Source organism: Falco biarmicus, chromosome 10 (genome assembly GCF_023638135.1).
Source record: "Falco biarmicus isolate bFalBia1 chromosome 10, bFalBia1.pri, whole genome shotgun sequence".
NCBI classification, from domain to species: domain Eukaryota; kingdom Metazoa; phylum Chordata; class Aves; order Falconiformes; family Falconidae; genus Falco; species Falco biarmicus.
Genome location: NC_079297.1, coordinates 29,510,538 through 29,528,876, shown reverse-complemented (window position 1 = coordinate 29,528,876; position 18,339 = coordinate 29,510,538). Strand labels below are relative to the sequence as shown.

The following is an 18,339-nucleotide window of genomic DNA, read 5'->3' as shown; positions in this document are numbered from 1 at the left end:
AAACCTCTTAGGGGGCAAGTTTATCTTCAGTCACCAAGTTGGTAGCCCATGGTTTGAGCAAGATACTTTACACAGCCAGTGACATTCTCATGAGCCTGCTGTGACCTCAGTGAAAGGCCATAAGCATACCAGCTGAGGCAGGATTTCTGCCAAACTATCAGACTAGATTTAGATGCATCAGGCTCAGCCTTGAGTGGAATGGATGCAGAGAGTATTGTGAATGCTTGTGCTCAATACAAAGGCAATTAAGGAATGGGAAACTACATAAAGTATACTTCAAATTAGTTTTTTCTACAGTGACTAGTAAGATGCTGTTCTTTGAGTTGACATATGTCAGAGAGGTTGTGGTTTTTTTTTTTAACTGAGCAATTTTTATTTAAATAAGAATTTCAAATTAATATCTAATACTCTTTCAAATATTTTTATAAGCTCTGTGGAAAGCAGCAATACCTTTCTCCTCCAGTAGACTGTTTTTAAAAATAAACCTATGGAGCAATACACGAGTCTTTGGTTAGCTTTTGCAATTTAATTTTGTTTCAAATTGAGATGTAACATGTTGTCTTAGGTATTTTGATTCCAAAGGAGTTGTGCTGTTTGAAACAAGTGAATTCTGCTTAACAGGGAGTGAGAGATATACCCCTATTATAAAAGTAAACTTTTTTGTTGGTTTTTCTTTTCTGTCAGAACTCAGTGTTAAATTTATCAGTTTAATAGTTTTGTCAGTCTATTAATTTAACATACTTGGTTCTTACAGTCTTTCCTGTGTTGTTCTAAGGCAACTTTGAGATGCTCACTTGACCTATCCTATAGTGCAGGTGGTGTACGTGGTGATTTTCATACGTGAATGTCTGTACTATTGGATAACCATGTTTCAAGAGGGAGCTAGAGAACTATGAAATAATAAGCCTTCAGGTGCTGCCTGCAACCCTCTACTTTTCAGATGAATAAAAATAACTTGTAAATGTTTTTCCCATTTCAACTTCATTTTTCAGGTTTCTATTGATGGAAATGACAGTGTTAGTGGCACAGGAATGATAGGTGAAAATGAACAAGATAAAAAAATGCAGGTATGTAGCCCAATACAAAATAATTAAATACATCTGTTTCTTCTGTCTTCTCTGCCCAGCAGTGTGCATGACAGATAGTCCTGTGCAGCCATGAACTAGGGTCTGCTGTTAGTCTTCAGGAAATTTAGATCTCAAACCTAATGCAGATAGGTCATATTTCTCACATTGTACAAGATTCTTTCACAGGACTTTAAAAAGAACTTCTAATACTTAATGTTGGGGGGTGGGTGGGTGCGGGGAAGGCTTCTCTTAAAAAATAATTTAAGATTATGTTGGATTTCTAAGATTTTTCAAGCTGACCTGAGTATTTAATCAGTAAGAGTATAAGTATTTCATAAGTTCTTTTCCAGAGAATGAACTGACTTTTTATAGTCCTTAAAGCCGAAGGAATGCTGACTCAATTAATGAATTATTTTCTTCGCAAGAGAGGCAATTCCAGGCAAATGTCTGGAACTGTTTTCTCTTTGGTGACTTGTTTTGATTCCACTTGCCCTGTTAGAGTCCCTGACTTTTATTGAGGGTTTTAAGCTTTTTTTGGATAGAACTCCAAATGCAAAATTCAAGGAAGGTAAGATCTTGGTTGGTTTTATCTGGAAGTAAGAGCCTATTAAGCAAGATGACTGTGATCGGTATTGATTTCAGCCTCAGCCCCAAAACAAAGTGAATTTGGAGGTTGTTTCATCTTACATATAAGCCATATAAAAATGTGCCAATCTTTTGGAGCATTATATGTTCCAAACAAAAAAAAAATCTGGTATTTCAAATGGTATTGAGGCTTAGTCTCAAATTCTCACCCCTATAAGGTGACTTCAGTTGGCCAACTGAAGGGTCCCAAAGCTATCAATTATGTATGAAAATCTTAATCATGTTTATATTGTGGTTTAAGTAGATACCTACTTGTAACGCATTCTGAAATAATATACTACTTGGGACAAAATAGTCTCATATTTAGATATAGTAAAGTCCACAGGTAAGACAAGAACAGAACAGATGTCATGCTGCTAAGTCATCATTCAAACTTGCATGTGGTTAGGTTTTTCACCAAAGAAAAAAGCATAAAACCTCTTTGTGATTTCTACGTGGGGAAACAAAAAGCTACATGTGCCCAAATGGGTATCACGCACTATTTCCTTTGTCCTGGTTTCAGTTGGGATAGAGTTAATTATTTTTTTTAGTAGCTGGTGCAGTGCTGTGTTTTGGATTTAGCGTGAAAATAAAGTTGATAACGTGCTGATGTTTTAGTTGTTGCTAAGTAGTGCTTATCCTAAGTCAAGGGCTTTCCAGTTTCCCATGCTCTGCCAGTGAGTAGGTGCACAAGAAGCTGGGAGGGAGCAGAGCCAGGACAGCTGACCCCAACCAGCCAAAGGGATATTCTACACCACAGGGCATCATGCTCAGTACATAAACTGGGGGGAATTGGCCAGGGCCTGCTGATTGCTGCTCAGGCACCCGCTGGGTATCTGTTGGTGGATGGTGAGCAATTGTACTGTGCCTCACTTGGTTTTTTTTTTTTTTCTTTCCCTTTGGATTTTATTCCTTTCCCCTTCCCTATTACTATTATTATTATTATATTTTATTTCAATTATTAGATTGTTCTTATCTCAAACCATCAGTTTTACCTTTTTCCCAATTCTCTTCCTGATCCCACTGGGGAAGGGGGGAGTGAGCGAGCAGCTGTGTGGGGCTTAGTTGCTCCTGCCGTTAAACCACAACACCTTTCAAACCTGTCATACCCATCTGTTCATAATAAAAGCAGAATCATAACTAAAGTTTGTATGTATACAATATAAAAATTTTAGCTGAGATCTTTGCTACCTTATTTGTTCTCCTGTGTTACCTGTCTGAACGCAGGATGCATTTGTGATTTCCATTAAAATTAGGGGGGGGTGTAAATTTTCTCTATTTAAACATACTTTGAAGTACAATATTCCTCCCAACAAGTTTCATGTTATTATAAAGGTGCTTTATTTGCTATGTTCTTCTGATGTTGTACCTCCTAACATCTGAATTTTTTAGTTTCTTTAGAGTGTGTTATCTTCTACGAACAGTAATTTTAATACTCTTGTCTGTCCTTGTCAAATGGTAATGCTAACTGAATTCTTAATAATCCTCAAGTCATACCAACTGATGTATTGTGAAGAAACACATACTTCTGCAGACAGTTTGAACAAAGAAAAGCTTGTGATGTTAAACTGATCTCTTTGCTGTTCTATTTGTTTTATTCCCCCGCCCCCTCTGTTTGTATTAATTTTAATATTGGTAAAATTATGTCTGGTTATTTCCTTACGTATAGTATAGCACATTGATTATGGAACTGTTTTACTTTTAAACTTTGGTATACTCCAGCTTTATAGTGGATCTTAGCAACTGTATACATATTTCTAGATGCTGAAACAACAAAGAAATACTAACAGGTTTACTGATAGAAAAAACAAATCTATGTTTAAGCACATGTGCTCAGCCAAACATCATCTTCATCATCCTTAATGTATTAAAGTGACTTTGGATTAATGATATCATAGGTTAAACCATAGTAATAGTAATGGATTTCTGGATTCATGAGGTTATGGTTTTTTCCGTGGTTCCAGAGAAACTTTTCTGAAGTGGTGGTGGTGCACATTTCACTTGCTTAAAAATTTCATGTATGCAACTTTGCATGTTTAGTCTTAAGAGCAGTCTGAAGGTAATGGGGCATCCTCCCTGATGAATCCATAGGAAGGGTATTCTCAATCAAATTTCTGACCTGTCTGAGTGAGCGATTAGATGTCTATGTGCAGTTCAGGGTGACAGTCTCGCTGGGATGAGGGAGATGTGGTGGGATAGCTCAGATGACTGGAGTGCTTGCGACGGACGGATACAGGCACTTTAATAAGGCCATGTGGGGAAGGAGAAGAGGGGGAGCTGCCCTCCACATGAGAGCAGCAGGACTGCACAGGACTCTGCTTTGGGATGGGTGATGAGCCAGTACAAGCCGATGGGTCCCAGTTAGCTGGCAGATCAGTGTGGATGGTGGTGTGGTGGCTGTCTGCTGTGAGTGCCTGATCAGGAAGATGATGAGGCCTTCTTCAGACAACTGGAAGAAGCCTGATGTTCACAGGCTCAGGTCCTCATGGGGAACTGTAACCACCTCCGTATCTGTCGGGAGAGCATCACAACAGGGCACATGAAATCCAGGACATTTCTGGAGTTCAGGGATGGCAACTGGCAACCTAAAGCAGGTTACTGAGTAGCTGGTGAGGTAAGCCACTTTGCTGGACCTCATACTTACCAAGAAGAAATAGTTGGAAATGTAAAGGCTGTGGCCAGCCTTCAGGAATCTCTGTCCTTAGAAATACTCAGAACCCATCTGGATACTGCTGTGAGCAACCTGCTGCAGCTGACCCTCCTTTGAGCAGGGGGCGTTAGACTGAAGATGTTCAGAGTTGCCTGCTCACCTCATCCATTCTGTGAAATGTTCATTTGACATTCCAGAATAGAATTGGATCCATAAGAAATAGGGGCTAGTTTAAAAGAAAGACTTTTTAAAATAGTCTCGATTACTTTGCATAGTTGTATCAAAATGTTTACTTTTGGGCTTCTGCTTCTTTCTTCAGTCTGTATGAATGTTTCTTGCATGTTGGTGTATAAAGAAGCCTTTAAAAGAGGTTTAAGTTGTATTACAAAGCTATTCTGTGTATTTTCCTGTTGTGTCATGACAGAAAGGAGACTGGAATGTAGCTCAAATTGCTTCAATTAGTTTGATCGAAACACATGCATCACTGACAAAGTACAAAATGCTTTCCTTCATTTTCAAAAAGTGCTCATTATAAGTGCATTTAATTATTGTTTGGCCTTTGCGTGAACTTATCGTTGAAGATGGTGTGATTTATGGCTTATGTCCCTTAGGAACAGATCTAGCGCTTTAAATGTAATCTAAGCCTCTTCTGCCTACTGATTTGGTCATCTTGCTGCTGGGCTTATATTTCAAATTATTTTGTCATTGTTTTTCTAATTGATGCATGCATTTGATTTTGCTAGCTACAAGTTATGTTTTACATTTTCTTTCATCAGAATTTACGCTTTTTTGTTAATTTTTAGTTTATTGAGGACTTATGAAATACAGGGCAGAGCAAAGAGACAAAAGAAACCTGTCCGTATCAGCTCTGACTTGATAGCAAAATAGTGTGTAACTTTTTCTGATCCACTGTGGGGGAGTTTTTTAATGGCGATTTTTTTTTTTTTTTTTTTTTTTTTTTTAACTTAAGATTGTCTTGCAAGGACATGGAACAAGAGTGACCGCTAAAACTCAGCAGAGTGGAGAGAAAGCCTTTCGCTGTGATTACGATGGCTGTGGAAAACTGTACACAACAGCTCACCATCTGAAGGTGATGAGATGTAAAATCAGTGCTGTTAGTTAACAGGCATGATTTTTTTGACAGATTATGTGGCTTAAAGTAACAGATTAATAGAGACAGTTGCAATGGTGCTGTTTGATTTTACAATAATTCATTGCCCTAGGTGCTCAGGTGATTTTGCTTGGTGTTCTGGATAGATTCAGGTGTGGGATCCTATATATGGGATGGTTAGGTTCCTATATTGCTGGCATGTAAGAAACCTCCTGTTGAGATAGTTTCTACCAATAGTGTCACAGAAATTCTGAAATCTAGTGTTCACTTAATCTACTTCACGTGTTTGCATGATGATGGAAAAATTCCAATTTTTGAAAGATTTTGCCATCATAAGAAAAAGTCTTGACGCTTCAAAACAATCCAACATTCAAAGTGAAAAGCTGGAGCATCTTTTCTTTACAGGTGGCAACTCTTTAATTCTCTTCCTCTCTTAAATTAAGTGAAGAGATTACTGAAACAGCAAGGGTGTAGAGCTGTTCACATTCCCGCTTAGGCTGAGATAATCACTTGCTGATGAGGTAAACTCCTTGCAGGGCTGCCCTGTCTCCTGAGTCAGTGAGTAATTGACTCTCTGGATTGTGTGTTAAAATGGTGTCCTTGCTGCAGAGGCTTCGTGCAATACAAGAGGATCATAACAAGTGCTCAGTGGAGTCAAAAATCTGAGAGAGTGAGCTCTGAACACACTGGTATACTGTCTTTAATGTAGGTCCATGATGGCAACTGTGTGTGTATTTACAGAAATGTTTTTTGCAAAACCGAATGAAAGGATCAGGTTAGACCTTGGAAGGAGACATCTTTAGTTTTAGGGAACACATCGTTACCATATTTCATGTTTTTTTTATCACCGATTTAAAAATAAGACACTTGAATGTGAATCTTAGGAAGAGAAATAAAATGTTGTCTTTGAGAATGAACTGTTTCTGTGTTGAAGTGATCAGTAAGTCAGTGTACTGGATGTCTTGACAGGTGCATGAAAGGTCACACACAGGAGACAGACCCTATCAGTGTGAGCATCCTGGATGCGGCAAAGCCTTTGCAACAGGTAATCTGTAGATGGGCTCCTCCTGCTTCTTAGTGTTTCTCCCTGTATAAAGTAAGCTTTTAATATTGCCTTTTTTGAACTGCGAAGTAAAGAACTTGGTTGGGAGAACTGAAAAAAAATACTCATTTCAGCTAGTGTAGCATATAGAAATGAGGGAGGATTTAACTCTTAGGTACTGAAGGAGGAATAAGTGAAACACTTGGCACTTCCCCTTACTCTTTACCTGTCGTGCTACAGTCAGATTTTATGTTGGAAAAAAACCAGCCCTTCTTAACATTATCCGCCTCATTTAACTTGCTGGTTTCATAAGAAGCTGAACCTGTTCACTAGAGGTAGATACCTGAGCTAGTCTAAATTTGAAAGGAAGCTTGATGGAAGATGCTGTTTTAAGTGTTGTTTATTGGATTTGTATCAGAGTGATGTTTCTCATGAGTGAACTCTACATTTGGACAGACTACTCTGTTCATAAATGATGCTCTCCCTGAGATTGAATTTGACTGTGCAAAATGGAATTATGAAGAATGAAACGTGGAAGAAAGTGAAAGAGCAAAACTTGTTTCAAATTCTTTTTTTTTTACTTTGTATGTAAATAAGTATGATACTTGGAAAAGTTAAGCTCTATTAATTAAAAAAAAAAAAAGGTGTTTTAAAATAATCTGGTCTAATACATTTAATACTGTTTCTTTGAATAGAAACAAGCAAAAGAAGTGCTAGTGAGAAAGGTCAAAAGGGAAACAACCATACTTAAAAGTTTTGTACCTAAACCTAATTGCATAGTTTGTTAAGGGATTTCAAAACTACATAATGTAATATTCTCCTCCCTTGGAACAGACTGCTGTAACAGCCGTTTGTCTATTAATACCATATTTTTGGTCAGAGCCGTTGTGTAGTTCAGCAATATTTGCCTTTGATAAGGTTCATTTTAAGTACTGAATGCTCTCAGTTTAAATACTAAGAGCTCTCCTGGGTAGGACTGTGAAATTGAGTTCATTTTAGAAGAATGAAAATGCTTAGCTTGGTAGACATGCTTTGTGTTTTTAAAAACATCAGGAATAGGAATTTCAGCTGTTTTGGAGAGAACACACTGAAACTAAAGCAGGCGCCACCTTCTTACAGACTTACTTTATTTTTTAGAAATATATACATCACTTGTGGACACAAGTAAAATTCAAGGTCATTTTCTAAAATGTCTGTTTCAGGGCTCTTTAGTCATGATCTTTTCAGGGAACTGCAGAAAGGAATATCTTGGTAAAATGCTCTTTGAAAATATTTTGTGGAGGGCCTGACCCAAGCTTCCTTTAGACTGGTAGAGTTAATCTTAAAGGGAATGAGCATCCATGACTGCTATCAGTTGGCACCTGTGTATGTGATGATGTTTGTAATATGGTTTAAAATAATCAGGAGTTTAGAGCCTGGATAGCAATAGAGCTTTTACTGCTGACTTCATTAATGGTACTGATTTTTGTGTGAATGAATAATTAAATGTCATTCTGATGACAGTAGTGGTAAGAGATAAAAAGTAGATGGACTACAGAGCATACAGCTTTCTCAGAAGACAATACTTGCCCACATTATAATCATTACAGTTTATCCTTTTGAAGGGAAGGAGAAGCATTATGGAAGTGTACTTTCTTCACAAATGAAGGATGAAAGAATTTCTAAACTGTATCTAGAGTTCTCCTGCTCTGTATGGTAGAACAAAGAGTTTGCAAAGAGTGAAAGAGCAAATTTTACTCATCAGGTAGCTTCCTGATTGGAACGGCAAGCACAGCTGTTGATGGTGATGGTTTACAAGTATCCTAATTTTAGTTTTATACTATTATAACATCTTCTCTGGTCTTCAGGGTATGGGTTAAAGAGTCATGTCCGAACACACACTGGTGAAAAGCCTTACCGGTGCACAGAAGAAAATTGCACCAAATCATTCAAAACTTCAGGAGACTTGCAGAAACATATCCGAACCCACACAGGTACTATTATCACCCCCCCTTCTTTTTTTTTTTTTTTTTTTTTTTTTTGTTAATTCACTTAGGTGGATTTTTTCTTCTTCTCTTTGATCTTTCTGTGACTTTATACTTATGAAATCAGCCTGTGTATATTCTTTTTCTGAAGCCCAGTGAGCTCAACAGCATTTTAGCATGGTAAGCATTTACTGCAAATCCAGCATGCTTTTCTTGGAAAAAGCGCTTGAGCATTCACACTGCTATTGCAAATGCAGTAACTTTTAGCAGTGCATCACTTACACTGTCACTGAGTCACTTGATGCCTTTACAGTTTCATTTGCGGCTGTAACAGAACAAGGAACTTTTCCTCAATAATATGGCTTGCCTTATAGAAATGGATCAGTGTTGTTAAGTTTTGGTGCTTTAAGATAACTTGCATGCAAGCTTCATGAAGGTTGATGGCTCTGAGCTTGTTACCATGATTACCTTCCTTTCTTGCAGCAGAAAAATGAACAAAAGTATTATAGAAAACCACTGTTATTAAAACTTCCAAATGCATTAAAAAAGTATCTTAGGTTTTGTCTAAAAAAAGATTCATTTGAAAGCCAAAACACAAATACGTTCTAGACAGTGTACACTACACTCTGCAAAACTCTATGGGTGCATGCACACACGTGTAAAGAAGTTTGCACAAGGTCTCCTTTGCTCCTGAGATCTCAAGAAGAAAAAAAACTTAGATGTAGGAAGAATAATCTGTCATTTACTAATATGTTCCATTAAGTATATTTCCTTGCCTGCTAGAACGCCAACAAGTTTTTCCACTGAACTTTCTGAATCTTAGAGAGTAAAAAAGAACGAAGGAAATAGATTTTTCTCAGATTAAAAAGAACAGTGCTGAGGGGAGGGGGAAATAAAAGCAGGCAATAAAAATTATTGAAACTCGAGTACATTGAGATAATTCTGCTTTCCTGGACTTACATATTCAAAGACAGTCTGTTGGGATTAGTGCTATCTTCATGTTAAATTGGTCATCAGGATGAAGACATAAAAGTGTCATCTGATTTCAGTTCTAGTAGAGAACTGTTTGATGTTACATAGTACATCAAGTACAGCCTATGAACAGAAATACTTCTGTAGTACTGACAGCAACTTCATTAGCAGTAGACTGTTTTCTTTACGTCTTTATGGCCATAGAAGTTGTACGGTAATCTAATCGCTTTAATCTAATTTAGCAGTTGAGACAAAAGACTTGAGCCAGCCCTATGTAACCATTTACACATTTGAAGTATATTAATAACAAAATCATAAACTCCCAGCAGTCCAGGGACCGAAGTTCAGGGGTGTCTTTTTTTAGATTTATGAGTAGTTGCAGGAAGCCAAAGAATGAGAAGAAAATTGCACTAAGTCCTTTGTGTGGATGGATGGAGTAGCGTATTCTCATACCCAATGCAAGCTGCAACAGTGCACCCGATGGAGGCAAGTCTGGGCTCTGCTCGATCTCCTGTGGCTCTGAAACCTTTTCAGTCATTTTTCATGTAGAGCAGGGTTAGCGCTTGCTTTCTTCTTTCGTTCTGTTTGGTTTAGCCAAAAGTTATTTTTCCTCTCTTTTTCAGTTGGCAGTCCAGTCTTGCTTTCTGTTGCCATCAAATGCTTGCCTTGGGTTGCTCCGTGACTTCCCTAGACACGCTATGCTGGTGTCAAAAAAGCTGGTGTGGGTGGTTCCTCATACCTGCTGTGGTGTAGAGCTTGAAGGCTTCTGATTTGCTTTGCATTTCTAGTGCTAGAAATCTCAGTCACCTGGAAACAGATCGCTTTTCTAGCAAATTAGAAACTTAAAAGTCTGGCTTCCTCAACCCGTGGGATGACATTCTTGCCAGCATTCTTTAAGAGCAATCTGGTTTGGTTTCTAATGCAGGGTTTGTTGTTGGGCGGGGTTGACGGAGCAATCCTCCTCCTTTCAGGCATGAGTTGAGGTCCTGTGCTAAAGCCAGGATTAGGGGAGCCATGGTAACACAACACTGAGGAGGTTAGCTTAGTACACACACACTGCCTTGGCTGGAAAAACCTTCCCAAAACAGCTGCCTGAAGGACTGAATTACAGTTTCCGCTGCCAAGGAGCTAACAGCTTGGAGTTTCGTGGTATTAATGTCTCTATCAGGGTTTGGGTTTGTTTTTTTTTTCCTAGCTCTTAAGTACTTAATGTTGTATCTGTAGCAGTAATCTGCCCTCTCTTGCTCTTTGGTAAACTGTAGAGTGGGTGGAATGCTTTTAGCTCTAGAAGTGTGAAATTACAACTGGAAGGCTCATCAGGTGGCTCGAGTTAACCCCCTTCGCTGTCCCCTTGTGTGTGCTTTGTTAGATCCAAAAGGTCAGGAGTACTGGGGTATTAGACAGGGGTTGGCCTTATCTAGTCTTCCTGGTGAAATGTTTTGGTGCAATGATACAAATGATTGTGCTCAAATTTGTATTACATGAATAGACAATTTTAAAAAAAAACCTGTGTTTGTGATTGTATTGGTTTTGCGGATTGAAATTCGAGTTCCAGGGCTGTCTCTTAAAAAGTTGGTGGTTCTTCTGTAAGGTTAAGTGCTTTCTATAATGAGTTTTACTAATCCATTTGTATCTTAGTTGTATGCTAAACCATGAAGATATTTTTTTCATTTTATGCATTACAATTGACAAATGTGCAAATAGTATGATACGCTTGTTTTGGATAATGTATGGATGAGTTCGGGGGGGGGGGGGGCGGATGTTAAATACATGTTAGAACATGAACAATGTGGAAACTATTCCAACCAACTGAGTCTAGTTTTATACATCATAAAGTACTAATCTCAATGCTTTATAATTTAGCTTACAAATTGTATGATTTTCCTGAATTCTGCCAGTTTGAGCTAAACAGTAGAAACACTCCGCTGTGGCATGTTGATGGCATTCCTGACTGAAAGTCTCAAAGAGAGAATTAGGTAGCTTTAGATCTCTACATTCAGTCTAAGTCTAATTTAGAGGTTTTGTTCTTTTGTAACTTTTGCATGTGTACCTTTTCTCTTTTTTTCAGGTGAAAGGCCCTTTAAGTGTCCATTTGAAGGATGTGGCAGGTCATTCACAACATCTAATATTAGAAAGGTTCACATCAGGACACATACAGGCGAAAGACCTTATTACTGTACAGAGCCAGGATGTGGGAGAGCTTTTGCCAGTGCAACTAATTATAAGAATCATGTGAGAATACATACAGGTATATGAGTGATGTTTTGTGTTTTGAAGTGGAATCTGCTTGGGAGAGGCTGTGTCATTCTCCTTGTGAACACTGTTTTGGTGCACTGTAATTAGGTATAGTCATGTTTATACCATCTGGCTTGGTACTTCTGTTTGGGCCTCATCTCCCCTCAGCTGAGGATAGTTCAGCAGTTAGGTTTCCCACCTTGCTGTCAATTGTGGTTTGGATACAGAGTTCTTTAAAACAAATCCAAACCTTTGTCTTCAGTGGGCATTGGGCTAAATCCTAAATATTGTTCTGGGGCTTGCCTCTGTTGTGAGCTATTTCTTAAATAAACAACAGTAAAGCATAAGTCTGAGCTTGACGTTAGCTCACCGTTGTGAGTCACCCTTTCATCCCAGCTATAGTGTCCTCGCTGCTGGAGCAGTGGTCAAAACCTTCCTTTTATAGACTGGAGGTAAAAATTCTTACCCAACTTGATTGTCAGAGTTAGTCAGCAGAAATAATTGGCACAAATTCAAAGGTTCTAAAATGTAAAAGCCAGTAACAGCCATATCCTGTTGGTATCCTTATATATTGTATAGAAGCACAGACAAGTTTCATAGAAATAAGTTTTGTATCTCAGGTTATCTTTTTAGTTTATAATATAATTCGGACATTTGTTTCATTGATTTTTAAATGAAAGGTGGTTTTATATATGAAACCGTAACTGTTTAAACATATGTTTCCTATAGATTCCTTCAGAGCTTACAGACTCAGAAGTGACGTTGTACTAGTGTATTAACATACCTGATTATTGAGGAAAATATGGGGCTTCTAGTAATAAAAGAACAAAATTCTCAATGTGATGCTAAACTGACATCACAGCTTTCAGCCTGTATCATTCTGTCTTCATCAGAAGGATGTTGTAGATGGAATGATAGGGAAAAAAGAGGGCCCAACTTCTACTGGCAGTATTTTTTTAAAAAAAGACACTGAGAGGCTGCCTTGATAAACTTTTGAGCCTGAGCTTCCTTTTGCCTTTGAAATTGAAGTATGGTTGGTAATGAAGGTGTGTCACTAAATATAATTTGTTGACAATTTTTTCTGTGCATCCTGGATAAAGTTCTCTTTATCCCTTTTGTTTTTCCATACAGGGGAGAAGCCCTACGTCTGTACAGTTCCTGGTTGTGATAAACGTTTTACAGAGTATTCCAGTTTATACAAACATCATGTTGTACATACTCATTCCAAACCATATAACTGTAATCATTGTGGGAAAACATATAAGCAGATTTCTACACTTGCCATGCACAAGCGGACAGCACACAATGATACAGAGCCCATTGAAGAAGAACAAGAGGCATTTTTTGAGCCACCTCCAGGTTAGTTTCAGTCTCTGGATCTCTTGTAAAAAAAAAAAAATTAAAAAAAAAATCGGCTGGATACTATTTTGCAGGTTTTTTTTCGTATAACTGAAGAAAGAAAAGCAAAGATAAAAATGTGCAGTACTTAATAAAGTTATTTAACTTCTTTGTAGGACTGTTTAGTGTGGTAGGCAACTTGTAAACAGAAACTGAGAGAGTAATTGACCAGATCATAAACTCATTTACAGCAGTCCTGGGGATAAGAGAGAAATTTGAGTTGCAGTCCCAGCAAAACTGCTATAAACATGAATGAGGGAAGGGACCTGAGAGAATCTAAAATGTTTGTTTGCAGCCTACTGGATTTTTGTCAGGGATTTTTGAAAGACTATGTATAATATAACGCCGTGGCTGGTGACAGGGTCTTGTGCAGGAGTAAAGGCACTGCCTTGAGAAAAGGAAAATCTGTCTTTGTAGCACACTGATACTGTACTGGTTTTGCTGTGGTTAATAGTGGTTTCTGTAAACTGTCCTGGAGGCAAAGACAAGCTCATGTGCTGCAGTATTCCTTAGAATATGTTGAATCCTATGACTATAAAAGATCAGACTGAAGAAAGTACTGTGATAGGACAAATATTACTTGTCATATTGTGATTTTTAGATGTGACTGAAGATAGGAAATACATGCACAAACTGTTTTGCTCAGAAAAGTTGTTTTACTACATATATGTGGGAAACTGCACTGAATGCCTCAAGTAGATTTGCTATAGTCTTTCCTAATTTCTGCTTTTAAGGGAATTGTAAGATTCATTTGCTGAGGTTAAATATTTATTAAGATAACGAACTTAATTCTTCACACAAAGGCATCACTGTTTTTCTGTATGTTAATAACTTCTAAAAAGCTGCCAGTTGTGTTTGCATGGAGAGTTTAGGTTAACATTTAATGAATTAGAAATGTTTGTCACCATTTTCGTATTTGCTTATAAAGGATGTATATTTTCTTTATGTGTAGTATTTATGTGTGGTAAAATTCATTGCTGAGAGATTATATCCCATGTTCCCAAGACAACAGACTTTCTGACTTGCTTTTGGTATCTTTCCTTCTTTTATTCTCATCTTTCCACTAATATTTTTCCAATGGAGTATTTAAAATCTTCAAACCAGGCTGGCACTTAATCCTCCTCATTTGCTTTCCTGGCAACATTTAGAGTATGTAAACTATCCTCTTCTCTTCTTTGTATCAAACAGGTCAAGGCGAAGATGTTCTCAAAGGCTCCCAGATAACCTATGTGACAGGTGTTGAGGGAGAAGATGTAATTTCTGCACAGGTTGCTACAGTTACTCAGTCAGGATTAGGTCAACAAGTAGCACTAATATCCCAGGATGGAACCCAACATGTAAGTGTCCACAGTGTTAAAGAGCTGGCAAAAACATGTTGAGTGTTGAGGGAGGTGTTTGCACATACTTCATGTGCTTTCTAAAACCAGTTTGGATTCTTGATAAATATGTACATGGGTTTCTTAAGGAAAGAAGCTTCTTTAGAGCTGGGTCAGGATATGTTTATAGTTGGGCCTCCTGTGGAATACTAAATCAAACCACATATCCTGACATCTGAAACTATGTTAATACAAAGCTAGCTTTTTTGGCTGGCTTTGTCACACTTAAAAGCAGGTATGGATTATTTTAACATTTGTTATATATACAGCCAAGTTTCTGAGGTTTCTCAGAATGCCCCAAGTATTCTGTTAATATCTGATGGTCATCTTCACTGTCGTCTTGTCTGCACACACTTCGGCAGGGTGGGAAATCTTTCTAGTCCAGGTGCCTGCTTTGGTACTTTGCAGTTCTTACCATTTCTAACATAAACAAGAGAATAAGGAATGCTTTGGTAGTACCTCCACTTAAAAATTCCTGTGGATATTTTTTTTCAGGATTCTTACAGATATTTTTTTTAAGGGTTCCCATGGTTTTGTGTTTTTTTTTAAGGATTTCATCTGAAATTTCATTGGGAGGGGATTTCAACACAGCTGTTTTGTTTAGCTATGGCAATATATTGAAGGCATATGGGAAAAGTTTATATCTCACCTGGAAAGATAGCTGAAATGTGAGTAGCATTTGGAAGATATCTTCTAAATTCAAATTGGAAGTTAAATATTAAAGGGGGCTGTTATATTGCCATTCTGAACATTGCAGCAATACTAAGTAGCTGTCATTTTTACCCTCTAGAATGAAGGCCCGCCGAAGCCTTGACATGAAGTTCTCACATTTATTTAAATCATCCTTCAGCTTGACTTTAGTTCTGGGATGTCTTATTACCTTGTAATTCAGACATCAAGTCACTTATCTGATGCCATAATGCATTTATACTGGAGGCATGAGTAATTTCTGTCTTTTTTTGTTTATTATTAATTGCTTATTTGTGGTTTAAATCCTAATCCCTCATAGGCCTCTTTAGTATTTCCCTTAAGATCGAAGTATGTCAGGTGGTACTACCTGGAATCACGCTGTCCATTGTGTAAGACACATGCATAGATAATCTATCATGCAGTTATTTGGGATATGATCTGATTAACATGGAGTTGTAGACTCTGGGGGCAAGTGTGCATCCTTTTTCTAATTACTAAGAGCCATAATTTTATTTCTGTAAACAGGTAAATTTGTCTGAAAGGTCATAGATTATTAAGTCCCAGTGAGTAAGGTGAATGTGATGAGGACTCTGTCCCAGATGAGGACTTGACCAAAGAATGATGGTGATTCTCAAGGAATGCATGAGCATGCTGGTCAGGAAGTAGAATAATGGCTATGAGATCTTTTGGCCAGCACGTTACTTGTGATCATGGATTAAAATATTTTTTCCCTGCTATTATGAACAAGTTGCCTTTTTGTTCTGAATTGCTACAAATATTGTTTCAAATGAAGAAACGGAACTAGCAGGGAGTATTCCTGCTGAACAATGGATTTGTTTTCAAACCTTACTTAAAAACATGTTATGTTGCCAAAAGCTAAGACTTGGGTATGACTTAGGCAGCAATCAAAACTTCTGGTTTTTACTTCAGGAATTATTTTGTGTTTCAGGTCAACATATCCCAGGCAGATATGCAGGCCATTGGCAATACTATCACTATGGTAACACAAGATGGCACCACCATCACAGTCCCTGCCCACGATGCCGTCATCTCTTCTGCAGGAACACATTCTGTAGCAATGGTTACTGCAGAAGGCACTGAAGGACAACAGGTAGGATATTATCCTGTGTACATGTGCATTGTTCCTTTATAAGATGACATAAAATAGGCATCTAAGCCATCACAGTTCTATCATTCACATAGATTTATCCAAGTAAAGTAGTTTTCAGCACCTGGCTGTGGCATTCCCCTCATAAGAATACCATGTGTTCTACTCTAGTGCTATACATCAACATAGAGCGGAATGTTTTTAAAACAGTTGGGCACCAAGAAAAAATTCTGGGGTACCAGTCTGGTAATTCATTTAGATGTATGTAAAATAAGATGTAGAAATGCTAAGCGCTTTCCCCAGAGTCACAAAGTAAATGAGTGGCAGAGGTAAGAATAGAATCCAGTGTGAACTCTAACTTTATCACTTAATATCATAGGACTGTAAATTTGTAAATTTGTTTTTAATATGTAAATACAATAGCTAACTTTTAAAGTAGAAATACAGTGATGCTTTTAATCTTTTAACTTACAATGCATTCCCTGTTCTAAAAATGTGCTACATGAAAATCTTTATTAATTACCATGTTCTGTATGTATAAATAATCACAGGCTTATAGGCACATTTATTGAACTTCTTTGCGGTTCCAAGGATATTTATATACCGAGAGCTAATAGATAACTTTGAGAACACAGTGATGGCAACCTTTCTTAAAAAAATGTATCTTATGCACAATAAAATTAAGCTTATGAATAATCACAGCTTTGATTTTAACTGCAACTTTGAAGATAACTCTTGTACAGGACCAGTAATGGTAACAGATCTGTCATCCAGTTGATTCTCTTCCTTTTGGTCTTGAAGGTTGCTATAGTGGCTCAAGACTTAGCAGCATTTCATAGTGCTTCATCAGAAATGGGGCATCAGCAACATGGGCACCATTTAGTGACTACAGAAACTAGACCTGTTACCTTGTTGGCTACATCCAATGGAACACAAATTGCAGTACAGGTAAGATGGTGATAAATGGCTTTTGGAATGTTTTTTACTTCTAGAGCTAGAAGCTCCTAGTCACGTAGCAAAATGATTCGAATAAGCTTGGCTCCCCTGAAAATATAGTCCATAACCGTATGATCTCATATTTTAGATAATACATAGGGTTAGGACAAGCAATAATAGGCACCTGATTTTTCAAATCTACTTGTAGAACTTCCAAAAAACGGGGGTGTTAGGGGAAGGCCCAACTTCAGGTCAACTGAATCATTCATGGACTCAGTTTTCAGTGGGAAAGTGCTTTTATTCATCCTTCAGCATTACATATATAGCTGATACATATGAAGATAAAATTACTGAATTTATGTTATTTGAGCCTTGAAATGCTAATAGCAAAAAAGTTTAAACAAGTTATGTAGAAAGATTAATAATCAGAAATCTCTGGAAATAGTAACCTTCTGTTTGTGTCAAACCAGCACAGTACAAGCAACAGTCTCTGTAAATAGTTCCCAACGTTGTTCAAGCACTGTAATGAAAGAGTAATTTCTAGGTATGAAAGAGTTTATTTTCAAATGGGCTAATTTAAAAGAAGGTGGAAATCAAGTACAAATTAAATTAACCTTTTATCTAGAAATTTACCAATACCAAAACCTAGACAAGTATTTTTGTGAATAGTTTATTCAGACAGAAGTTTGGCTTGACTAGAAGGTTGAATGAAACTTCCAGCAGAAACGATGGCCAATATGCTACCTTAATCAAACATTAAACTAACTGTGTGTATTTTTTTTGATACATAATCATATGATGATTGGTTAATAGAAGCTTTTGGCAATTTTAAATCTGAAAGATTTAGTATTTTAAAAATTGATCTCTTTAAATGACATTGCAGTCAAGGGTCAAATAAATGACTGAAGGTTCTTAGGGAAATTGCCACTCCAATGACAGAAGCCATATTTAAACTCAAAGTAAAACAGAAGAAGTTGAATTAGTTTAAGTTTTGGGTTGCATAGTAATAGCAGTCCTGCAAAGTGCCTGATACTTTTGATCTGCCTCATAGCCCTCTTGATTCTTTGCTTTATATGCATAAGTCCAGTGGGAATGTAATGAAGCTACTTTTGTATTCAAATTTACTGTGGAATTGGGACTCAGCACTTTGTGGGTTTGATGCTATT

The 18,339-nt window shown here is 37.4% G+C and overlaps 1 protein-coding gene across 8 annotated transcripts in view; it reads left to right on the top strand.

Annotated features, from left to right (window-relative positions):
* Window positions 1-18,339, top strand: part of ZNF143 (zinc finger protein 143) — a 41,865-nt gene that overhangs the window by 19,559 nt on the left and 3,967 nt on the right. For all 8 annotated transcript variants that reach the window (XM_056353687.1, XM_056353686.1, XM_056353680.1 and 5 more), the window contains 9 exons: window positions 993-1,067; window positions 5,312-5,431; window positions 6,422-6,497; window positions 8,342-8,467; window positions 11,499-11,678; window positions 12,797-13,024; window positions 14,252-14,400; window positions 16,079-16,240; window positions 17,039-17,185. In XM_056353687.1, coding sequence (XP_056209662.1) covers window positions 993-1,067; window positions 5,312-5,431; window positions 6,422-6,497; window positions 8,342-8,467; window positions 11,499-11,678; window positions 12,797-13,024; window positions 14,252-14,400; window positions 16,079-16,240; window positions 17,039-17,185 — 1,263 coding nt within the window. The remainder of the gene's footprint in view (window positions 1-992; window positions 1,068-5,311; window positions 5,432-6,421; window positions 6,498-8,341; window positions 8,468-11,498; window positions 11,679-12,796; window positions 13,025-14,251; window positions 14,401-16,078; window positions 16,241-17,038; window positions 17,186-18,339) is intronic.